The sequence below is a fragment of the Euwallacea fornicatus genome, chromosome 2 (genome assembly GCF_040115645.1).
Source record: "Euwallacea fornicatus isolate EFF26 chromosome 2, ASM4011564v1, whole genome shotgun sequence".
Classification (NCBI taxonomy): domain Eukaryota; kingdom Metazoa; phylum Arthropoda; class Insecta; order Coleoptera; family Curculionidae; genus Euwallacea; species Euwallacea fornicatus.
The window spans coordinates 6,022,413-6,045,469 of record NC_089542.1 but is presented as its reverse complement, the minus strand read 5'-3'; the positions used below and the strand labels follow the sequence as shown (position 1 = coordinate 6,045,469).

Here is a 23,057-nt window from a genome sequence, read left to right as displayed (position 1 = left end):
TGTTCTGAGTACTAACCGGACAATTTTAGTAGGATTTAAACAATGTTTATAAATGAAATCCACAACACTTTATAAACAAATATATTATAATTTATTCGTTGTAGTTATAGTACAAAATTCTCCAGGAAAAATATACAAAAAAGTCATGCAAAACCTCTTTTGATCGGAGTCAGATGCCAAAAACTTAAAATATTCATTTCTTAAATAACACAGACAATTTTAGTAAATTATACGGAAATTCTCTTAAGACTAAAAATTATTTATAAGCGCAACAACAAAAGCATGGAACTAATACTGTTATTATAGTCAAGAACAAATAAATAATTTACCCCCAAGATGATGTTATTATTAAAAGGAAATATGTCGAAGGAGTTTTTAATGTCAATATCAAGAATCTTCAATTGCTGATAAGATTAGATTACTGCTAAGTAGAAACATTTATTGACATTAATACTCGATCAAATTAAATAAGATACTAAAAGTATAATCACATCAAGGACAACAATGAAATTCAATCACTTGCCAAAAATACCTCTTTTCTTGTTACTTTTAGAGCTATTGAAAATTCGTTGCACTTCACTAGCATCTGACCCGCTTTCATTGTCCGAAATCACGCCCTTTTTCAAGGGCACAGGCGGTAGAGGTCTGGTAGGAGGTCCACTTTGCTCGATTCTCCCATAAAGAGTTTCATTGGGATACCTTTGAGGTGCCCTAAGGTACATATCATTGGCACTCGAGGTTAACCGACCATTTCGCACAAAATTTTCAGGAGGGCCACGCACTTGACCCATTAACACCCCACTTTGATTCACTTTGGTTTGGTCGGGATCGTGGATTTGCCCATAAAAATCGCAAACCCTATTGCTTACCGACACTTGTTTCGGAGGGTAGTATTGCAGTTGAACCGAGGGGGAGTAGCCCCCAAATTGTCCGAATATTTCATCGTTCACTATAATTTCTCTTCTCACTAGGGGCCTTCTTTGGGGTTCTTGCGAGTGGAGTCTCGGGCTGACATTTTGATAAGACATTCTTCTACTAGCAGGACGTTGCCCGTAGATTTCCTCTTGGATTTGAATGGAGCCATGTCTCGATAAAGGCCTTACAGCATCCACTGGTTGCCCATATAACTCTTCTTGCCGGTTAACTTGTCTGGTTCTATGGGGATTTTCAATGGGCTGCCTTTGATGTAAATATAAAGAGTTTTGACTAGCTCTGAGTACATATCTCGGCTCCCCGTAGTTCTGCCTCACGGTGTTGTAATACAAATCCTCCTCACTAGGCTGTGGCAAGAAGACTTCATCATCGCCCTGGCTAAGAATTTTCTCGATCCTCCTTTGAGGAGGGCTTTGAGTGTATCCATTCTTAGTAGGCCACCCTTGAGGCCTTAATTCTTGCCCTCCAGAAAAGCTTACTTTCCTCTTTAAGGAATCCTCAGGTACTGTGCGAGTGGGAGGAGTACTAAGGCTGCCTCTTTTAAATATTGGTCGATAAAGGCTGTTAGTTCCGTCGATTTTGCGATGGTTGCTTCCATCTACTGTGCTTCTTTCAGGAGTACTTCTTTGGAAGTATTGTTGCTGCTGGAATTGTAATTGTTGCATGCTCCTCGGTTGTGGTTGTAGATTTGGTTGTAAGCTTGGTTGTAGATTTAGTTGCGTTTGATTTATCACTGCTCTATTTTCTGGAATAATATTAGGGTAGTATGGTTCGGGCAGGATTTGAGGCTGTCGAGGCTCTCTAGGTAAACTCAAACTCCTCCTCCCATTCCTGCTTGCAACGGGAGACATGCTCCTAGACTTCCTCGCAGTCTCAACTGGCAAATATCCATATTGCATTTGCATCATGCAAAGTTGATAATTTTCCTGGTCTTTCAGCTTTTTTATTTCGTTCCAGTAGTAGGCCTCAACGCTCTTCCTCATGTCCTCTTTTTGTGGAGTTTTAGGGGATTCCGGAAATTGCCCTCCTAAAGGCGTGATTGGTCTTCTTGGCGAGAGGTTTTGTTGGGACATATACTGGTGGTTCGGATGTTTTAAAACGACACTTTCATTGCTGCTCCTAGTCTGACTAGTTCTCCTAGAATCGGTTTCTTGGCGTGGTAAATTTAGGGGAGGTTTCTCTGCTATCGGAGGTTTGTTGCTGATATTTAGTGAATCGTTGATATTGTCTGGATAATCTATGTCAATTTCCAATCGTTGATGACTTAACAATTGTTCTTTACTTGGAGCTCTTTTGGACTTCAGCAGCTCTGTAGCTATAATTTTGTCAGTGCTGATACTGTCTGAGGGTATAGGAGATTTTACCCTAGGGGACAAGGGCACTATTTCCCTGTTTGGAGGTAGTTTCAGCTTTGTTCCCTCAACGAGGTTACTTCGAGATTTCCTATGCCGACTATCGAGGCTGTCAAACACAGTACCATAGGTATCTTCCATCATGAATGGTCTCCCATTGGGGGTGCTTTGCGACACCGGTTTGGTTCGTGTTATTAGGGATATAGGGGATGCATCTCCATTTCCATTTTGATAGGGGTTTGGCAAAGCTCTTTCGGAGTTTATCGGAATCAGTGCTTTTGGATTCACAAGTCTGACATCCGATTTTATAGTCTCCATAAGCCTTGGAGGGGTGTCTCTTCTGTTATCAGGTATCCTTGTAGGTCTAAATGAAGAGTGACTCCTGATATCTACTTCTCCTTCTTGTGTTGGTTTTTGGTGAAGATTTGACCGGTCGGATTCAAGAGTACTAGCAGAGGAACTAGTGTCAATGTATTTTTTAACATTCGGGACGTTCATGTAGGTGTTGTAGGAGGGTTTATCCATAGGGGTGAATTGGTTTCTTTGAATGTTGTTTTCAGGCTTTGTTTGGCTGAATTCACTTATGTGCACCTGAGCAAAATCCCTTTCAATGTCTTTATGATTGCTATCCCTTCTTTGCAATTTGCTATTATTCCTCTCAGCCCCAGTGGTGTGTCTGAATGCTGACTGCCTGCTAAAAGCACTTTCATTTTGTAAATTATCTCCGTTTTGCCTGTCTTCAGTTTTGGCCTTGTTCCTCCTACCATTAAAAACCGCAAAAATCTTACGAAGACTACTGGTACTCTTTTTTTTTTCCATGGTAAAAACTGATAGTTCGTTTACGATTTTGTTCACACTTTCGTCTGAATCAGACCTAGTGATTATCGTTATATATTCCGCGTGTTGTTCGTTTTTTAGTAGATCATTCGAGTTCACATCTTTATGTTTGTTAGGCTCGATGTTCAAGCTTCTCCTCACTGATATTTCCCTCTTTGAAGGCGTAATAATCTGGCTTTTGCTCAACCTAGATCTTCTAGGCTTTACTGAGGGTTTACTGCTAGAGTACCCCAAAGCAAAAGGCGAATATTTGGTCTTTAAAGACTCGATAGTCTCAATTTTTTCCGATTGACTTTCGAACTTTTCCTTGATTTTGTCTACGGTATTGGAAATGTTCGGGGATAAACTTTTATGAAGTTTCAAGTACGCAGTTTTATTGATCACGTTCTCGTTAGTTTCAGGGTCATGCCTCAAAATTGCAATATCTTCATCAGGTTCTATTACTTGCGATCTATTGATACTGGTCTCTCGATCTTTAATGTTTGATAAAAGATTAAAGACAGTCTTGCCATCTGTGGGTGCCGGTGAGGTGGCCAATGGTGGTTCTGGGACCGACATAGTAGCACTGTACACTGGCTTCCTCCTGAAACAAACACAAAACTTTATATGTACATACTACGCAAAAACTGAATTTATGGGCATACCAGGGTATTCACTTTAGCACTGTTTTGTTATCAAAAAGGTGGGTAAGTGAACATCATACGAGGAAAAAAAGGGAACAAATATCTCAGATATGGGTTTATCAGTGAAACGTATGGCAAAACACACATTGTACAGATAATAATGTTTTATTGCGATTGGCAGTCGAAAATTAAGACTAAACCAAGTTGGTTGAGTGTGTAGGTTACTACTATGTATTTGAAACGTACATTGCGACTGGAAAAAGTTGGTTTATGCGGCTTGTATCTTTTCCATTCATTATCATGAATAGCAACTTTTTTAATTTGGACCTAGTTAAGAATAATTGCATATTATTAGATGGGCAAGGTCAGAGCTCAAAGCGTATTTACGTGCCGCGGAATAAGCGAATTTGATGCCGCATGTGTTTCAAACAATCTTTCAAAGAATTTATATGATTCTCCGCGGGGTTTCAACCAGTAACGTATCTTGAAGTCCTTACTTAGCTTTAATATGAAACGCCACTGGTCGAAACGCATTATTGTTAAAGATTTCAAGGTCAAATACATGTTTCCGATGTCGGGGTTTATTTATTTAAAACGTAAACAAATCGGTCACTTTATTATATACCTTGCTGGGAATATCGAGGTAGGATTTATTTTTGGACTTTTAATCTACATACAAATTTGACGAGGAAACCCCCATGTGGCCTGTTTATGTCCGGGAAACTTGGGGTGATGAACCATTGGGAGAAACATTTTTGTATAAAAATAGCATTTATAGATGGTAATGAGGTCTGATTCTTTTCCATGAAAGTTGGAAAAGCATAAAATTCTCAGATTTTTACATAAAGAATCAACTTATGCCTCTAGTAAGTATCTTATAACCAATAAAACCTGAATTTTTTTTTTAATTGAAAATTTGTCTTTCTATCTTCAGCTTCTCCTTTAGCATGACAGTGGACTAAGGTGATGGTAGATTACAAGATAAGAAGTGTTGCCACATCCTGTATTAATCATTTTCAAGAAAAATATCGGCGTCAGTATTTATTAGGTCAAGTTCATTATCACTTTTAGCGTGGATTCTGGTTAATTAAGATTATAATGCAACACACAATTTTTTTCAGATATTCATTTTGAGAAGGAATGCATTGCTATTTTTGTCCCTTTTTTGCTAATTAAAATATTTTAACTATCTATAGTTTATTTGAAACTTTCTCCCCAACTAATTTGTTTATAATATTAATCGGTTATACACGGTGTTTCAGAAACATACCAACAAACGTTTAGGGGATGTAGACCTTATAAAACCCAATATTTAGGTCAAATAAAGTTAGAAATCGCTTCGTTTTCAAGATACAGAGTGTTTAATTTTCTTTTTTTTTTAATACTTGAATATCGGTTTGAGAACAGGATATTAAATTAGGAACAGGCTATAGCGGGATAAACGTATATGTTCTGGAGTAACCAGAATATTTCCACTCATATCAGCAGCGTCAGTGCGGTAAGTCAATGGGATGTTTTTAATTAAAAAAAGGTACGCCACTGATATATTAAAATATGTATATAATTTTAATATTACATCAATTCTTAATTAAAAAAAGACCTCTTAGTATTTTGTTGCTGAAATAGCCGCTTCCAAAATAAAAAAATAATTTCACCTTCCTGTGCCTACCAAACAACCGATATATGCAGGTCTCCAGTGCGATTTTCTTTTAATTATTTAGGAGAAATTAATTTAATTGTCTTTTAGTAGAGGTAGAGGACATGAAGACAAGTATGGGTGAAACATGTCTCATCGCAAAATAATACTCTATTTCCGAAGTATGGTTCCGTTAAATTTTGAACCATTTACAAATATAGAAACGTTGGATGACTCCACAGATTCCACTGGTGCATGTGGAAATATTTTATTTACTCCAGAACATGCACATTTAACCCGCCATAGCGTGTCTCTAATTTCATGTCGTTATCCCAAACTGTTTTTGAAATATTTAAAAAATGTAAAAGAAAAAAAGAAAGAGCTTAAAACATTCATTATCTTAAAAACGAAGTGATTTCGGACCTTACTGTATTCAATCTAAATATTTGTTTTTATAAACTTTGCATTCTCCGAAAGCATGTCGGTATGTTTATGTAACGCTCTGTATGTTTTCGAACATAGTAATTGGAAAAAGTCAAACTATAGAGAATTATAAGGCATTTTCTTCTTCATATTTGCATAAATAAAATTATTTCAGAAGATATAGGTAAATAACCGATATTTCCAAGTTTTTCAAAAGAGTTAATACAATTTTCAAGTAAAATCGACAGTTTCTGAATTACCTCCACTCAGGTTTATTTATTATTCACTATTCAAAAACATTTAAAAAAATATGACAAAACACTCTTTAGTTGTTCTTTGGGTTTCCAGCACGTAATGCTTTAATTCATTTTTTTCTCCAGAGTAATGCAAATTGGAATTTTTTGTTATTGTTTCTTAGGTACCTCGGACTTGAGAATATTTTAAGAACGAAAAAAGTATTACATTTTGCTATATAAAAAGTAAAAAATATTAAAAAATTCTTTGAAGCTTTGCACGTCGGTCTAAACGAGTAATATGGACAATAAAAAAATGCAAAATTTCAACATTCACAAGTTTAGATAAGAAGAAAGTGCGATTTTTGATACATCATTGTATTTATTCCAAAGAGTTCATAAAAAGAAAAAAACAGAACTTGCTTACATTTTTATATTTCCCTAAATCCCGCATATTATCAAATACATAAAAAAAACTGTTTTAACTTCCTTTAGCCGGTAAATTCCTCAATTCTTGCAACTTAACATGCCGCAACAGCACAACTCTCTTTCTCTCTGGGAACATTTATTATTCTCATGTCTACATACTTATAAGGATGATGAGCGAATTAAATTGGAGAATTGGAGCTTCTGCATGAAGCGTCGTCGAAGTTTATATATTAGTTCTAATGATAACGAAATTACAAACCTTAGAGACTTATATAAAATGATCAAACTTTTTCAATTTTTTTCAAAATTGATTAAACTTATAGTCAATTCTTTTTTGCTAAACTGTTCGTCTCTTTACTCCCTCAATTCATTCAAATCATGTACATATACTATAATACTCTCGTTTAGAGGCTATAACCAGAAATCCGAACTTGCAACATTTTAAAGTTGGCCTTCAAATTTTTCAGCAAAATCGATTATTATAGAATCGTCCCCAAACAGTTTTATTTACCAAATTTTACTAGAAAGAATTAAGTAAATGTTAAAAGTGCCTTTTAGTTGAGATTTGCTCTTACAAATTTCCTCAAATATTACCAAATTCCAAGTTTTTCCATTTTTTTCGAAACCCATCAAACTTTGCCTTTAGTTAAAACAAGCTTTCATTTTTTTTCCAGTGTGACTCAGTTTTATATGTAAATTTCTATATATTTGAGGCTGTTTAAAGAAACTTCAAAGATACTAAGTTGCGAAACACTTCGAGCAGCTATATTTTTTTACAGACTATTACGATATTCTAAAATTACCCTTGATTCTAATACCTCACTAGATTTAATAAAAATCTTTACATTAGTGTGCCAAAGTCTTAAAAATAATTAAAAATATTAGAAATTGAGATATTTTGTAAATGTGATTGTCAGTTGCAAATTTAATTCTGATACATCCCCGGACATGTCTTGAAAAACTCTATGAACTATAATCAATTTGTATAAATCTAAAGGCTTAAAAATGAACAAAAAAGCAATGACGTTTTATATTTTGAAGACTGACTCGAACTTTTGAAAAAACATTTTTCAATCTGCGTTAAATTTTATACTCACTGCGTTCTGCAATTTCTAACAGAACACTAAAAATCTTTGCACGTTATCTGAAACCATTTCATTTTTAAAATACCGAAAATATTCGATAAACTTTCGTAATTGTGGAAAAATCTGAACTAGTTTAAACAACCTATAAAAGGCAGTTGCGTAAAAGTTTTAAGACCAACACATATTTTCGAAAATCGAGCACTATGTAAACAATTTCTTTTCAGTAATATAAATTTAATACTAATAGTGCTCTGAATTGCGCGAAAATCTTCACAAGGTGGTCAACTCGTTTTTTCAGGAACTTTAAATATACCTTAATAATGGTATCCACAAAAATCAGGTGAAAAAAGGGTTTTAAAATAGGTAAAATTTCTTAAAAGTTAGACACTATAAATAAAACATTTTTTTTATAAATAATATGTACACCATTTAAAAATTGTTTTTCGTTTCTTAGATATAATCAGAAAAATTCAGAAAACTACATTCAAAATTCTTTTTAGGGGCAATGTTTCAGTTCATAAATCCTCTAACATGACTATATTTGACATTTCTCCTCGATTATCCTGGATAATATTTCGCAAACGGTAAAAGTTCTCGCTTTGCACGTTTTGCCCTTTGAAAACAAAGAAAAGAGTTAAGCGAGACCAACACTGAAAAGCTAAACAATAAAACATTTATCAAATTACTGCATTCACACTTGAAGTGTTTATTCATAAAAATTTCTTAATTTACACCAACATACTTTATGTCAACAGCCAGCCCTCTTGTCCAACACTTTTAATTTCCTAATTCAAATCACAAAACCACCCACTGTCCACCAGGAAAAACTAATTATACATTACACCCGCATATGACCAATGAGTACCACCATCATAATTAAAACAAATCGACCTCCAACTGGTCGGAGCACTAAGTACTCAAGGAACGGCAAAAACTAAATATCGCCCATAAAGCACTGAATGCTTCTGACTGAAACAGACGTTTGAGCTGAACCTGAGCACTAAAAAAGAGCGAAATCATTTAAAGTCACGCATGTACCTTTTTACGACCGGTACAGCTGCATTGAAATGTTTATAAAACCGAGAGTTTGTGTATAATTAAAGCTCAAAGCAAATGAGAACTTACATGGGAGTTGGCACTCAAATTTGCCTTGGGCATTACAAAGAGGTGAACGAAAACTGAATTGTCTCACTTGTATCTTTTTGCTTGTGAATGTGGATTTATGCAAACGAACGCTGAATGCACATATTGAGTTTTCTGCTATCAGAAAGTCAATAAAAGATAAGTTATTGAAGCGCACTTCCATGAAAACTACTGCGAGCAGGAAATGTAATGCCTTGAGGGTGCGTTTTCCTGTTCCCAAATTAACGTCCCTTATGAGAGAGTAAAAATAGCTTTAAGCAATTTTAGTGGGAGGTTGTTCCTAGAGAAATACACATACAATTTAATCCTAGAGAAGTGCGTGCTTAACTGCTATAAATTCCGCAACACAGGAAGCTCATGCTGCCACTTATATACATACGTAACACAATATATCAACACTCTCTTGTTCTTGATTTAACGTATATTAAATACCCGCGAAAGAGTGAGAGAGTGTGCAAACTACAGTGACTTGAATCAACATTCTAATGCTTCAGATTATTCGAATATTTCTACTGTGAATGAATCTACTATATATGTACATCCACATGGAATCTCTGGAACTTATGTATATAAACTATCGCTCATATGTAGAGCAACTTTTTAAATTCGATTTTTTTCCATAACAATATGAATTTGATATAAACTATCACATTAACTATTAATTAAAAAAAATTATTTTAAAACATATGGGCCAAAAATAGAGCAACTCAAACATTTGTTATAATTTCTCTTACAATTAAATATTTTATTTAGTATTTAGTAGAATATCCCGTATTTTTAATTACTTCCCAACATCTGTTGTTCAAAGATTTTAATCATTTTTCAATCTCATCTCTAGTTGTTGCCTTCCAAGTATTTTGAACTTCTTTGAATAAATCCAACATATTTGTCATTTTTTTCTCATAAATTCTTCTGTAAATTTCGTTCCAAATGTTGGGGGTCCTAAACTCTATGGGGCTCAGGACAGGGCTTCGAGTCGGCCAAATTGCCACGTTAACAATATGCGCAGTTAACCATGTTTTAATTTCGATTGTTGTGTTGGAACGTTCACCGAACGCTCAAGTTCTCTTCTGTCTCGAGCAGCTTGTGCTTGTCCAGGATATTTTTATAAACATATCGATCCACAACATCATTAATTTTTACTAATGAAGCCATGCTAAATCCTCCGCAGCACCCCCAAACAATAATAATGTCACCATGTTTAATGGTCGATTTAGTATATTTCGGATTAAACCAATCATTAATTGGTCATCTGACCCAACAAATTCCGGCTGATTTGAACAGTTTAAATTGACTTTCATTTGAGAAAAGGACAGTTTTCCATTTTTCACATGACCAATTCACATGCTTTTTCGCAAAATGCAATCTAGTATTTCTACTTTTCGTTGAGATAAAAGGATTCTTTGCCGATTTTCTCCCATATAAACCAGCGCTTCTTAATCTTCGTTTTATAGTACTGGCTGATACTGAAACACATAACTCTTGTTGTATGCGAGTTGCACTCTTGAACAGATCCTGGATTGATAATATTTTAATTCTTCTATCCATTACTTTATCAGATTTTTGTTTTCAGCCACATTTCGGAAATTGATCTAACGTTCCTATCTTTTTAAAGCTAAGAATCACCATTGACATTGTTGATTTATTTAAATTTAAATATTTTGCTATTTTACATCGCCTTTTATTATTTTCGAACTTTTCTCTCCTTTAACTAATGTAATAAATGAACACTTATTGGCATGTTGGAGTATTTTCAGTCAATACCATGAGTAACAAAGTCGATATCATACAGTAATATAAATAAATAAATTACAATATTTGGACAAACAAGAAATATATATATTTTATAAATTCTAAAACAGTATTTTTTTGGAAACATGCTTATTTAAAATTTTTAGTTAGTTACCCTACATATGAGCAATGGTGTATATATAGAATATTCCCGAAGGAAAAAATAATAATTTATGACAGTAATGATCTTAGGAATTAGTTTGAAATGTTCTTAAAGTTTCGTTAAATTCACTTTGAAATTCACCAAAATGAAATCGTTTTAAAACCGCTTGAAAATCTTCTTAAAATTAACAAAAAAGTTCTAAAACTACCTCTCTTCAAATCGATGGGTTTGTTAGGAATCTGAATACCTGAAATTTCCCTGGAATAATTGAAAGTTTAGAAGAAGAAAATCAGTCTACGTGCTATTTCATGAAGAGTTAAAATATTCTTAATGTTTGGTGAAAGCGTTTAGCATATTCAAGATATTTTATCATTTATATTTCGTATCGTGTCAATTTACTCATTTCAACTAGTAAATGGCGACATGTTTGGAAATTTAGTTACAAAATTTTTGTCATTTGGTGAATGACTCTCATACATTTATCATTTTTCACATTTGCTGAACTCTTCAAGTGTTTTCTGATATTGATAACAAATAATTCTTCCTGTTTTTGGTTATCTTTTTGATGGCAAAGTGAGCTTTTCGCTAATCGCTTGAATCGTCAAAAGTTCATAAATTTTGGACTAAAATTCTTTCAGAAATGCGGAAATTAAGCATTTTTTAAACAAATCAGAATCGTGTTGATTCAATTTTTTAGCACTGAGGAACTCTTCGTGGAAACTACGGACTTCGTTGTCTAAGCTTCAAAAAAGTACGCCAAAAATCTCAATAATGGCTCGCAAATTCCATTCATATTATAAAACCCGATTTATGTCTTAGTGTTCAAAACTTAACACCACTAAGTATATGAAATATTGCCCCGCACCTATCCCGGACTAGAGCTGGCTTTTATCTACTACTTTATTTCCTGAGTCTCTGGCTCAAAACGTGGATAATTAATGGGATTGGAAAGCTGCTTATGTAACTAACATTCCTAGGATTTCATAAATAAAATGGTATCCTAAAGGTGTTCTGTTAAATCTAATTTATGAACACGTACATAGGCCCAAATCACCTGGCTGTAGACACAATAGGCCTTATTATTAGGTAACTATCGGCATACAAATAAATTAGTTATTACAAAATCCCCCAGTACAATTGTTTCTATAGACGCATTAATTAGCGGCCCATTGTGGCGTTTCTAGGTAAATGACGAGCTCAAAGAAAACACTTAGACAATGACTACAATAACTGAATTGTCTTTTTTGACTTTTAGCTATTCTCATATGAGTATGCAAACCTTACGGGTTACGCGTGTTTTTCTTTCAAATTGAGTAGAATTTCATACCTTGGAATAAGAGGAAAGATATTAATTTACTTCCTGTTAGATAAACGGTAAATCCAAATTTGTAGCATCGACAGTTTCCAAGATATTGGCACTTAGATGTGGAGAGATACAAAAACGTTATCAAAAATTACTACTTAGGGAGGGAATTTTAGGAAGAAACCGCCCAATTAGAGAGCGTTATTTTCTATTTTTCTTATATTTCTTTTGTTGGTGATTCTGAAACAACTAACTATTCAAAAATTCCATAGCCCTAACTGGAAAAGTTTTGAAATTCAATTTTTGCTTTATAATTTCCAAACAAAAGGCATTTTATAGATGTGATTATGATGTGAATAAATGTGGGTGTCAAAGGAATATGCAATCTAAAAAAAAATCAGTGCTAATTTTCTTCATTTTGTGGAAAAGTTCAGAAAAGCTGTTAAAAAATTATTTAACAAATAGACACCTATAATTTGACTACTGTTAAAAATATAAATGCTGTCGAGGTGTTAAAATAAGGTTCTACTTTCTTATTTTAATTTAATTTAAAAATCTGTGATAAATTATCCAACAGAATAAATTGCAGGGGTGCAAAGATGAGGGACACCTTTCCTGTCTGGAAATTTGTGTTTTTTGACCGGATCGGAAGGGATTTCAGTTGATATTAAATTTTGAGGTTTAAGGGATGCATAGATAAGGACTTTCGGCTACATTATATGGTATTTAAGTCTTTTTCAAAAATTAATATATTTTTCAGGAGTACAATTTCAAGTGTTCCTATAAGTATTACTTATATGGACACGTTTATGAAGTACTGAAGTTTCGCATTTTTCCTTTTAAACTGGCAAGAATTTGAGATCTTTGGAAAAAAGCATATTTTGATCCTCTTTAGATTGGTAACTCATCGAAAATTCTAGTCCCACGGTTCCTGAGATGTTGAGGTTTAAATTAAGAGTGGTGAGAAAATATTGAGAAAAAAATTACTATTTTGGGAAGACTTTCAGATGGAACAATCCCCTCAGAGGACGTTATTATATATGCTTTCTGATGATATTTGGAAAAGTTGTCGAACTAGAGATAATCCTAAAATAATTAATTTTTTAGGAAACAATATGGCTCCCTCGGTTTGAAAAAATTTCGAATTCCATCCAAAGATGCTCTAAAGAATATACTCTCCTTTTGGAACCTGTAAGAGTATCTAAAACACTGAAATTTGGGGTTAATTTTGTCTTATATTGGCAGAAACTAGTGTGTTTTGGAGTAAGGGAAAATATGCGTATTTACTTCCTCTTTCGAATGGTTTTACGACGAGATTTTTATCATCCAATGTTTCTGAAATACTATCATCTTATCACTCAAGGGAATTATTTCGCGTTTTTCTTATGTTTTGTGAAATCTAAGAAACTGTCCCGGATGCAGATGATTCTAATTTGAAAATTGATTTTTCTGAAAGTTTAATCGATTCCTCCCTTTTAAGAAAATTTGATTCAGATAAACGTGGACGACAAACAGACTCATATAATCTAAAGAAATGGGAAACTTATTACCTCATCGATTACGCCACATTTCACCAACGGTACATGCACTCTACATATTTTGAATGATGTAGTACTCATATTGGAGATAGAGAAACTATTATATTGACTGTGTAGAGAATTATTGCCCAGCTTATCGTTGGCGGTATAATTGAATAAGTAACTGGGTTAGGGCCGATAAATCCTATAATAATTTATTACTGTAAAAGCTGTTTTATCTAACGAGGAACTCTAAATGCAGCTGCAAGTCACTGATGCGTCTTTAATTCCGACGAGCATTTAAGAAATTTATTATTTAAAGCTGTAATAAAATCGCTTTGAATGGGCTTTCCAAAGCCCTAATTAAGGAGTTAATTGAGGTTTGCGTAACAAAGCAAATTTGCCAAGGAAATTTCCTGACGAAGATTAACGCATTTGCTGAATGGAATAAATAAGAGCGAGCTTTGGATAAAATCCGGGAATTGGTTATGTTTCATGTTGATTTTTTACATTACCGTATTCCGAGGTTGATTGAATCAAATCGGTGTCCCCTGAAAATTTGACGACGCAGTATAGTCATCGAATCAATGAAAAAAATATTATTGTTTAAAAGCACTGAAAGCAGACGTGCTAATTGGGTATCGTTATCGCTTTTGTCGGTAATTGAAAACACTCGCCATGGGTTTGTTTTACATATTTGCCAAAGGTACGGTTAAGGGAATGGTGCCTGTTAATAACAATCTTTCTGTTAATCCAGTAATAGAAAAGAGCTAGAATTTGAGAGAAATCTCAACAATTTCGTAATTTTTCTGGCATTACACATTTTCCCACGTCGCTTTTCCAGGCTCGCCTGCTGTGTGTGCTACACGCTAATTCGGTATTGTAAGTGCTGAACTTCTGGCTTCAAGAGTAGAGGATTTCAGTATACCGTAGGTTGCCTGAATTCTACAAAATTAGCATTTCTAGCATTTATTGCAAAATTTAAATTACTTTTTCAGGGATTTAATAAGAATTCATAGACGTAAATGGTCCAAAACTTTGCTTCGAAGTTTTTCAGAAACACTCATCTATACATGGGCATTGCTAGATATAATTAGACGTATCATACAATTTTAGTTGTTATTCGAGTAACATAATGTGAATATTCCGTTGGTGCACATTATCGAAAAACCTTAATTTAGGTTTTAGTATATTTAAGGGCTGTTGATCTATAGATAGGAGTTTTTAATAGTTTAATAGCATATTTGATGCAGCCCTAGTATTAGGTAGAGCAACTAAAATATAATAGTGGTTTTCCCATTATTGCAGTAATTTTTTTTTAATTCTATTTGTGCAGATTATAGCAACTGCTGATCTTTACAAAGCAGGTTTTCCCAATTTCAACTAATTTCATGCCGTGTGTGATACGTTCTTGGCATAAGTGGAAGTTATTGTATAGTATTAGTGTTTATTTTTCAGATATTTTGACCGAAAAACTATCAAAAATTTATAGGCCTTGATTAAACAAATTTTCAGTTTTATTGCTTGACAGAAAAGAGGGTAGTAATAAAATAGTGATGGGAATTTTTCAGCTTTTCAATGGATCGCAGAACACGATTGACGTGACCCTGACGTTAGTTCGATTTCCTATAAAATGTCAATATTTTTTCAGATATTTCAACTAACAGAACTTAAAAATAATCGTACTCGTTAATAGTCCAAAATATCAGATTTAAATAAATCAAAAATTCATTAAATTCAATGCCTTTTTAATCCTTTTTAAGCCGTCGTCGACTTTCAGTAAAATTTCACTGCTTTTCAAAACATTTCCATAAACAAAACCCTTAAACCTCCTCTTTTATATTCTATCCATTTCTACACGGGAATATTCCTCAATTCGTATAATTAATCGTGTATTGAGAGATCATTCTTGACAAAATATTAATATTTAATTTTACTAACAAAATATTCCAATTTCCATCCAGAATGATTTAAACTACAAATCATTAAGAACGCCATAATCCATTCATTATTACTTTGAAAATCTCAAGACATACAGGAGAACTTAATTTACAGAAACTTCACCTTCTCAAAATGATGTCATGTTTATTGCCTTACGTAATAATAAGTGAAAAAGATTTATAGTATCTCAGTAAAGGTTAAAGGACATTCTTCAAATTCCTGACCCGTTAAAAATTACAGCTAAATGCAATTAAATTGTGGCAATTAACGTGGTGTAACACTGATTTATTCATCACCTCACATTAGATCTATCAACCAAATTAAATTATGGAAATATTAAATCTGTCTTCTCCGGACTCATCAATTGAGGAAAGCCATTTAAAAAGATTAAATCAAATTAAATTTAACTTTAATTAATTTTATTGGAGGTGTTGATTTAATTTCAATTAATCTAAAGGTTTCGACTCAGGCAAATAGTTCATGACCTCATTTACTGTATCTCTCTCACGATTTTCTTCTCAATATCTCAATAATGGAAACAAGAAACGGAAGGAAAAGATCAATCATTGGAGGCTTTCTCTAATGCCCTTCTTTGGATCGATAGATTTGAAACTGCAGTGCATCAATCACTTGTCGTTTGTTTGTTTATTGACTTGTAATTTAACACCGCTTTAAAGCTTACAATAATAGTTAAGAGCAATGAAGTGGAGGATTGATCGTCTTTAGGGTGAGTTTGGGTATTAAGGTTTCTGAAACCTCAAATTTGTAATGACGGGTAATAGAGGTGAAATAACATCGTTGTTGGTACAAATTTCGAAATTTCACATTTTCAAATTAAGGTGAAAAAATATAGATAAAGAAAATAGTTCCTTTATGTTTAATATCGAAATTTTTCGATCCTAAATTGTTTTGTCCGAATATGAAAAAAATAATTTTTTAACTCATTCAGGTTCTGCCTCTGATGTAAATATGGGACTATACAGGGTGTTTTTAAAAACGCGAACAATATCCCCGAAATGAAGAGTGTCAAAAGATTATACTTATGTTTATAAATTGTTTTCCAAAAACTTAGCCTTACCGAAATACAGCTCTTCGAAATTTAATCGCAAAAATTAGGATTTTCTAAATAACTTTCCTTCTAGTTGATGAAATTTAATGATTTTTCAACATGTGTATCATTCCAAGGTTCACAAGATAAGACCTGACACTTCATTCTACATCTTCAAGAAGGAGGAGGCTACCCTCAACTTTTTATCCCTAAACCTTTAAGGTTTTTTATCCCTATGTGGTTTATGACATTTACCAAAGAAAAAAAAAGTACTTTTGGTTGATGTACGTAAACCGAACCATTATCCAGAAAAACACCACGTTGTCAAAGGAAGTATTTTATAATAGTAATGGAATTTTGTGTGTATTTTTAACTCTGTCACCTGGATACCAAAATAAACGATATTTATGTGTTAAAACTGTTAAAAAGAAATGAATTACTCTGATAAAAATTCATTAAATTTTATCAACTGGAAAAAAAAGTTATTTGGAACATACCGTTTTTTCAATCAAATTTTGAATAACTGTATTTCCGTAACGGTAAGTTTGTGAAAAATTATTTATAAGCATAAGTACGATCTTTCGACAAGAATTTTTCATTTCCGGGATACTGCTCACATTTTTGGAAACACTCTGTATATAAATCAATTGTTCCTCTATATTAGGCTAATCTTAAAATATAATACCATATAGGATTTATCATTTCAAAAATCAAATTTTCGATATGATAATGTGCAAAAAAGGAAATTTTCAGCTTATTTCAGTTTTGCCGGCAAATAGTTGCCAATACCTCGAGAACTAATAAAGATAGGATGTAGGACTATATTAGGAAATTGTTTTTCTATAAGAACCTCTATTGAAGACCTAACACTATGTGAGAGCTTGAATTGGAAAAGATCGATTTTCCGATGTAGAAATGTCAGAAAACCAATTTTTCAGCTTATTTTTATCTTGGCTGCAAATATCCTCGAATATCTCAAGAAACGATAGACATAAACATGGAACTATACAGAGTGCCTCAAATGCCCTGTGACACCATTACTCTCTCCTAAACGATAAGAGCTCCGAGGTCGGTTATGTTAGACAGAAAACTTCAGGCTTGGTTTATATTTAAAAATTGTTTGGAAATTTTTTCTTAATTTTCGAGATATTGGGAAGAATCTGAAAAATGTCAAATTTGAGTTTTCACAATAAATCGAAAATTAAATATAAAAAACAATTTCATACAAAAGTTTTCCACTTTTATGGGCTTTTGACGTGTGAGATTTTCTAAATTTTATAGTTGTCTTTTTTCTCGAGATTATGACCACAACTTTCTTTTTTTTTTTTAATATGGACCTACCTCAATTTTGGCATATTTTAAAAGTATGTACTTATTATGAGCTTTTCAACTTTGTATCACATGATAACATTTTCCCGAATTTTCGTTTAAAATAGACCATCATCAAAGTGTTTTTATAAATGTGAGCGGAATTTTATTACAAATATAACCATTAATTAGTAAATAAGAAATTTATAATCTTACATAATTAATCTCATGGTAATTCTAACCGTTTAAGATATAGTAATGGCATTCCACGGTATTTAGGACACCCTGTATATGAGAAATTTGTTGCTTTATAATAGTCTAATCTGAAGATATATTATATTGGATTTTTCATTTCGATAATCGAGTGTCCGGTATCGGAACGCGCGAAAACAAAATTTGCTTATTTCAGTCTTGCCTGAATATACCCGTGAATATCCTAAACACTGATAGAGCTAGATATAAGACTTTGCATTAAGAAATTATTCTTCTATAAAAGTTTCATTTCGAATTCATAGCACTTTATAGTAGCTTGCAGTAGAAATGACCAATTTTCCAGTGTCGGAATGTCAAAAAACGAATTTTTTAGCTTATTCGTGTCATGTCTGCATATACTCGCCCATATTTCAAGAACCGATAGAGATAGAGCGTAGGACTGTATATTAGTAAATTATTCTTGCGTAATGGTCTAATCTGAAGATGTAATGCTATATGTAATTTTTCATTTCAAAAGTCAAGTTTCCGGTATTGGAATGTGACAAAACCAGTTTTCGAGCTTATTTCAGTCCTGCCTGCATATACATGCGAATATCTAGAAAATCGATAGAGATAGAATGTAGGACTATATATCATAAAATTGTTCTTCTATAGTAGTCTAATCTAAGGACATAACACAATACGGAGTCTTGTAGTAGAGAAGGTCGCGTTTCCGATGTTGAAATGTGAGAAAATCAATTTTTCAGTTTATTTCAGTCTTGCCTTTATATAACCGCGAATATTTCGGTTTGAACCCTTGAACCCCTGATAACCGTGTTAGTTACGCTCTTGAGTGACCTCGAATGCGAACATTTCACAATTATTTTTTTCACTCCAGAGGTATGATAAGATAGTAAAACCAATCCCTTAAATGGTCATTTAGTTGCAAAATTTTAAACTCGTTTCTCACGGAACAGGTTTCCTTTAATGCGCGTTTTGCACAATGTCTAAAAAATTCTAGTCAGCTCGTACCAACGCAAATTCGTGGTCTATCCGAACCAAACACCAGTTAAATACTGTTGGAAGTCACGTCCTGCCACTCAATCCCTAATAAAGTTTTAATTACCACCATTTGATATTCAGCTTTGCCCTTAACTCTGAAACCAAGTAAAATTTGGGTGAGCGACTTAAATCGTTCATATGTGAATACAAACGTTTGACGATGACATTCATATCTCTAATTAACTATATTATGAGCATGTGCTTTAGACCTTGGATTCCTGCAAAAAGTCCTACTTTAGGACTAATGTTGCTGCTGCGAGAAGTTTTTCCCACAGTAAGTCAGCAAACCGAGTTAGCTCTTTTGCCTTGGGGCAGCAATAAAAAATGTGGATGGTGGTGTGCATTTTTAAGCCAGGTGGGACCCCGGTTGCGTTGGTGGAAATAAACCCAATGGCGAGTGCCTTTTTGCCTTTGTTTATGTGGTGAATTAAACATGAGTGTCTATGAGCCGAATGGAGATTGTAATGATACGGAAATTGCCTGCGAGGTAACGAAGGCAATAAGGTATTTTTGGTGCCGAGGCATTGGCAGGGTTTAGCAATGTAGAAATTGAATATTGTTGAACATTATTTGATGATTATCTAGCTGCGTTTTTTACTTTTTGTACAGCATGTCTTCAACAGATTTGTAAAAAATGTTACTACATATTTCTGAGGCCAAAGGACAACGATTTAATTTAATTTTCCTTAGTCGACAAGTGGACGGTTTTCTAAACACGGGACATCAAAGTGAAAATTGAAAAATAGAAAAAAATAATTACTTCGTTTGTGATGCTACTTACCTGAACAATATGTCGCAACTGGGGGTTTTACGAAACGACAAATTGGAATACGTTTCCTATTCTCGATTCACATTGTAGAGGACAAAATCGACGCCACGTAAACTCTTTTTAAATCGGCATTACTTTCTCATCACCCAGTATAAAATTTATTCGTAAGTAAATTTGTGTTTTCCTACATGTTTCATGAAGAAAAAGTATCCTAGTTTAAGTCTCTACGGGAATTACTTCTTGAGATATTTGAAGTTAAAAAGTTCGCTGCATGTCTTGGAGAATACCTTTAAAGTACATATTATGCAGTTGAAACAAAAAAAAACATTAAATTAATTTCTAACTTTTATCATTTTTGTAATCTTTGCATTTCTATTTGACTACATACACCAATTTTTGTATTATTTATTTTGCCGTACTGTACGAATAAATATGTACTTTGAAGTTATTTTTCAAGACACGCAGCGAAATTTAAACTTCAAATTATTCAAAAAGAAATACCTATAGGTATTATAGCAACGTAGTTTTTTTCATAAAATATATAGGAAAACACAGATTTAGTCATAAATATATTTTATACGGGGTGCTACAAAAACTAATGATCTTTTAAAGGAAGTTTGCCTAGCGCTGATAGCGCTCTTTACAATGTGCATCGAAAACGTAAAGGGATTTTGATTTCTCGCACAGGAAAAGTCCTCTAGCAACATTTTGTTCAGGTAGCACTATAAACCAAGTAATTTTGTTTTTCTTTTTTTAATCTACAATTTGACATCCCGTATTTTGAAAACCGTCTATTTTTGTGCTAATATCAACTAGGTTGAATCGTCATGTCTTCGCCTCAGATATCTATGGTACAATTATGCACAGACCTTTCAAAGGCACCGAGTATTTTTAAAAATGCAGTAAGTTACTGATATCGAGGTTTTCTTGAAAATCGTTTTCATTTATTATACCTTACATGCATTGTGTTGAATTGGGTCACGTTCAACACATCAAAGACAAATTCGATATACAGGGTGAGTCTTAAGTAATGGGACACAGAGCAACGATGGATTTATGACATAAAAATAATGCAATATAGATAAATTTATGTTATACCAAAAGTTGAAAATAACTGAGATACAGGGTGCCAAAGTTGAAAAATTAAATCAAATTTTCCTCAATATCTCTGGAACCGTTCGGGCTAATTTCACGAAATTTATTATATAGGGGTTTTTGGAGATGATCAATTCAAATTTATCGACGATTTCGGTGTATCTTCTAGAGGGTGCCACAATCGACAATTAGGAGTCATTTAAGCCATTTAAACTTTTTTGTGCCACGGCGTATGTCATTTTGTCCTCATAAAATTTGTTCCTCTACCTTTTCTAGTTAAAAAAGTTATACCTTATTGGTGTAGCTAGGAGCAACGGTTTTCGAGAAATTCAATTAAATAACTTAAATTCCCATTTTTTCTACTTGTTGACATGTAACAACATAGTTTTTTTGTATTGTTAAAAAAGCACAAAGATTATATGAAAACATTTTAATACTGTAGTTGGTCTTCTATTGACATATTTATTTAAGCTCCAAACGAATATTTTAACAATAACAAAAAATTAAAAATTAAACATATCTTTCTGTGACAATAAATGTTCGACGTGTCCACCATTTACTTGGATACATTTTGCAATTCTTTTACAGAACGACCTCTTTATTTTAAATAGCAATTGTTCATTCCGAAATAATGTGGCTGTATTTTGAATTTTTTTAAATAATTTTTCAGGTGTATTTATTGTATTTTGGTAAACGGAAGATTACATGTAACCCCATACACAAAAGTCCATAGGATCGAAGTCGGGGCTACGTGGGGGCCAGGGTATTTCAAATCCACGTCATATACAACGATTGGCAAAACGTGTACTTAACAAATCCCTTACTGGACGGGAAAAATGTACGGGTGCGCCGTTTTGCAAAAAAACATTGCTTGCCTTAAATTCAGAGGCACATCATCAAGAAGGTTCCCTAGTTCATTTTGGAGGAACTCTAAGTACAGAGGACCATTCAATTTGGGTGGTAATACATAGGGTCCTATGAAATAGTTATCAAATAATTTTTTATTTTAATTAAATTGTAAATTTATTTGTATACTTTACAAACACAATGCAGTGAAACTGAATTTTTGTTTGACATATCTTTGTTTTCATATGTTATATCATTCATTTGTTTTATCATAGACTACTTTTTTTTTTTTCGAGGAGGTGGGAATCTTCTTAAGACACCTGGCTTCGACGTGCAACCAGGTAGCGTGGGATTTGACCGACCATTATGTCGCCCGCCTACCCACTAAAACCACCTCCCCTCTTCGCCCCAGTATCGCCTTTCGGCATCCCTTCAGGGCTTATCATAGACTACTAAGATAAAGTAACGTCATAATTTTTTTTGTTATTGTTAAAATATTCGTTTGGAGCTTAAATAAATATGTCAATAGAAGACCAACTACAGTATTAAAATGTTTTCATATAATCTTTGTGCTTTTTTAACAATACAAAAAAATTTTGTTGTTACATGTCAACAAGTAGAAAAAATGGGAATTTAAGTTATTTAATTGAATTTCTCGAAAACCGTTGCTCCTAGCGACACCAATAAGGTATAACTTTTTTAACTAGAAAAGGTAGAGGAACAAATTTTATGAGGACAAAATGACATACGCCGTGGCACAAAAAAGTTTAAATGGCTTAAATGACTCCTAATTGTCGATTGTGGCACCCTCTAGAAGATACACCGAAATCGTCGATAAATTTGAATTGATCATCTCCAAAAACCCCTATATAATAAATTTCGTGAAATTAGCCCGAACGGTTCCAGAGATATTGAGGAAAATTTGATTTAATTTTTCAACTTTGGCACCCTGTATCTCAGTTATTTTCAACTTTTGGTATAACATAAATTTATCTATATTGCATTATTTTTATGTCATAAATCCATCGTTGCTCTGTGTCCCATTATTTAAGACTCACCCTGTATAGGCTGTTCCAAAAATGTATCAAGTGACTTCAAAAGGTAATAAAGACACTCGATTTTAAAAAAAAGCGTCGTATTGACATCTGTCAAACAATTATTTCTGACTACCAGGACGTCACGAAACTTGAATCATTGCTTACGAACCGAAAACAACCAATCAATTGAGTGAATAACGCGCAAAAAGTGAATTAAGACCAAAAAGACCGCACCAAAGTTGCTCAAAAATCAACGTCACGTTGACAGTTTTCTTCGATTATCGCGGTGTGTGCATTATAAATTTATTCAGCCAGGCTAAATCGTTAACAACAAATGTTATTTGAGCATTA

General features: G+C 33.4%; 1 protein-coding gene across 5 annotated transcripts in view; it reads right to left on the bottom strand.

Moving 5' to 3' along the window:
* Nucleotides 1-67: 67 nt before the first annotated feature.
* Nucleotides 68-23,057, bottom strand: part of LOC136345069 (uncharacterized) — a 38,196-nt gene continuing 15,206 nt past the window's right edge. The window contains exons 1-2 of one of the 5 annotated variants that reach the window (XM_066293072.1): nucleotides 8,677-8,760; nucleotides 68-3,705 (exon numbers count right to left, since the gene is read on the bottom strand). In XM_066293072.1, the coding sequence (XP_066149169.1) occupies nucleotides 516-3,705; nucleotides 8,677-8,678 (3,192 nt within the window). In that variant the 5' untranslated portion in view covers nucleotides 8,679-8,760 and the 3' untranslated portion in view covers nucleotides 68-515. Of the gene's footprint in view, nucleotides 3,706-3,766; nucleotides 3,954-8,293; nucleotides 8,507-8,676; nucleotides 8,761-23,057 lie in introns of those variants that run through there. The other 4 variants (XM_066293095.1, XM_066293104.1, XM_066293088.1 and 1 more) reach the window with 4 other exon arrangements.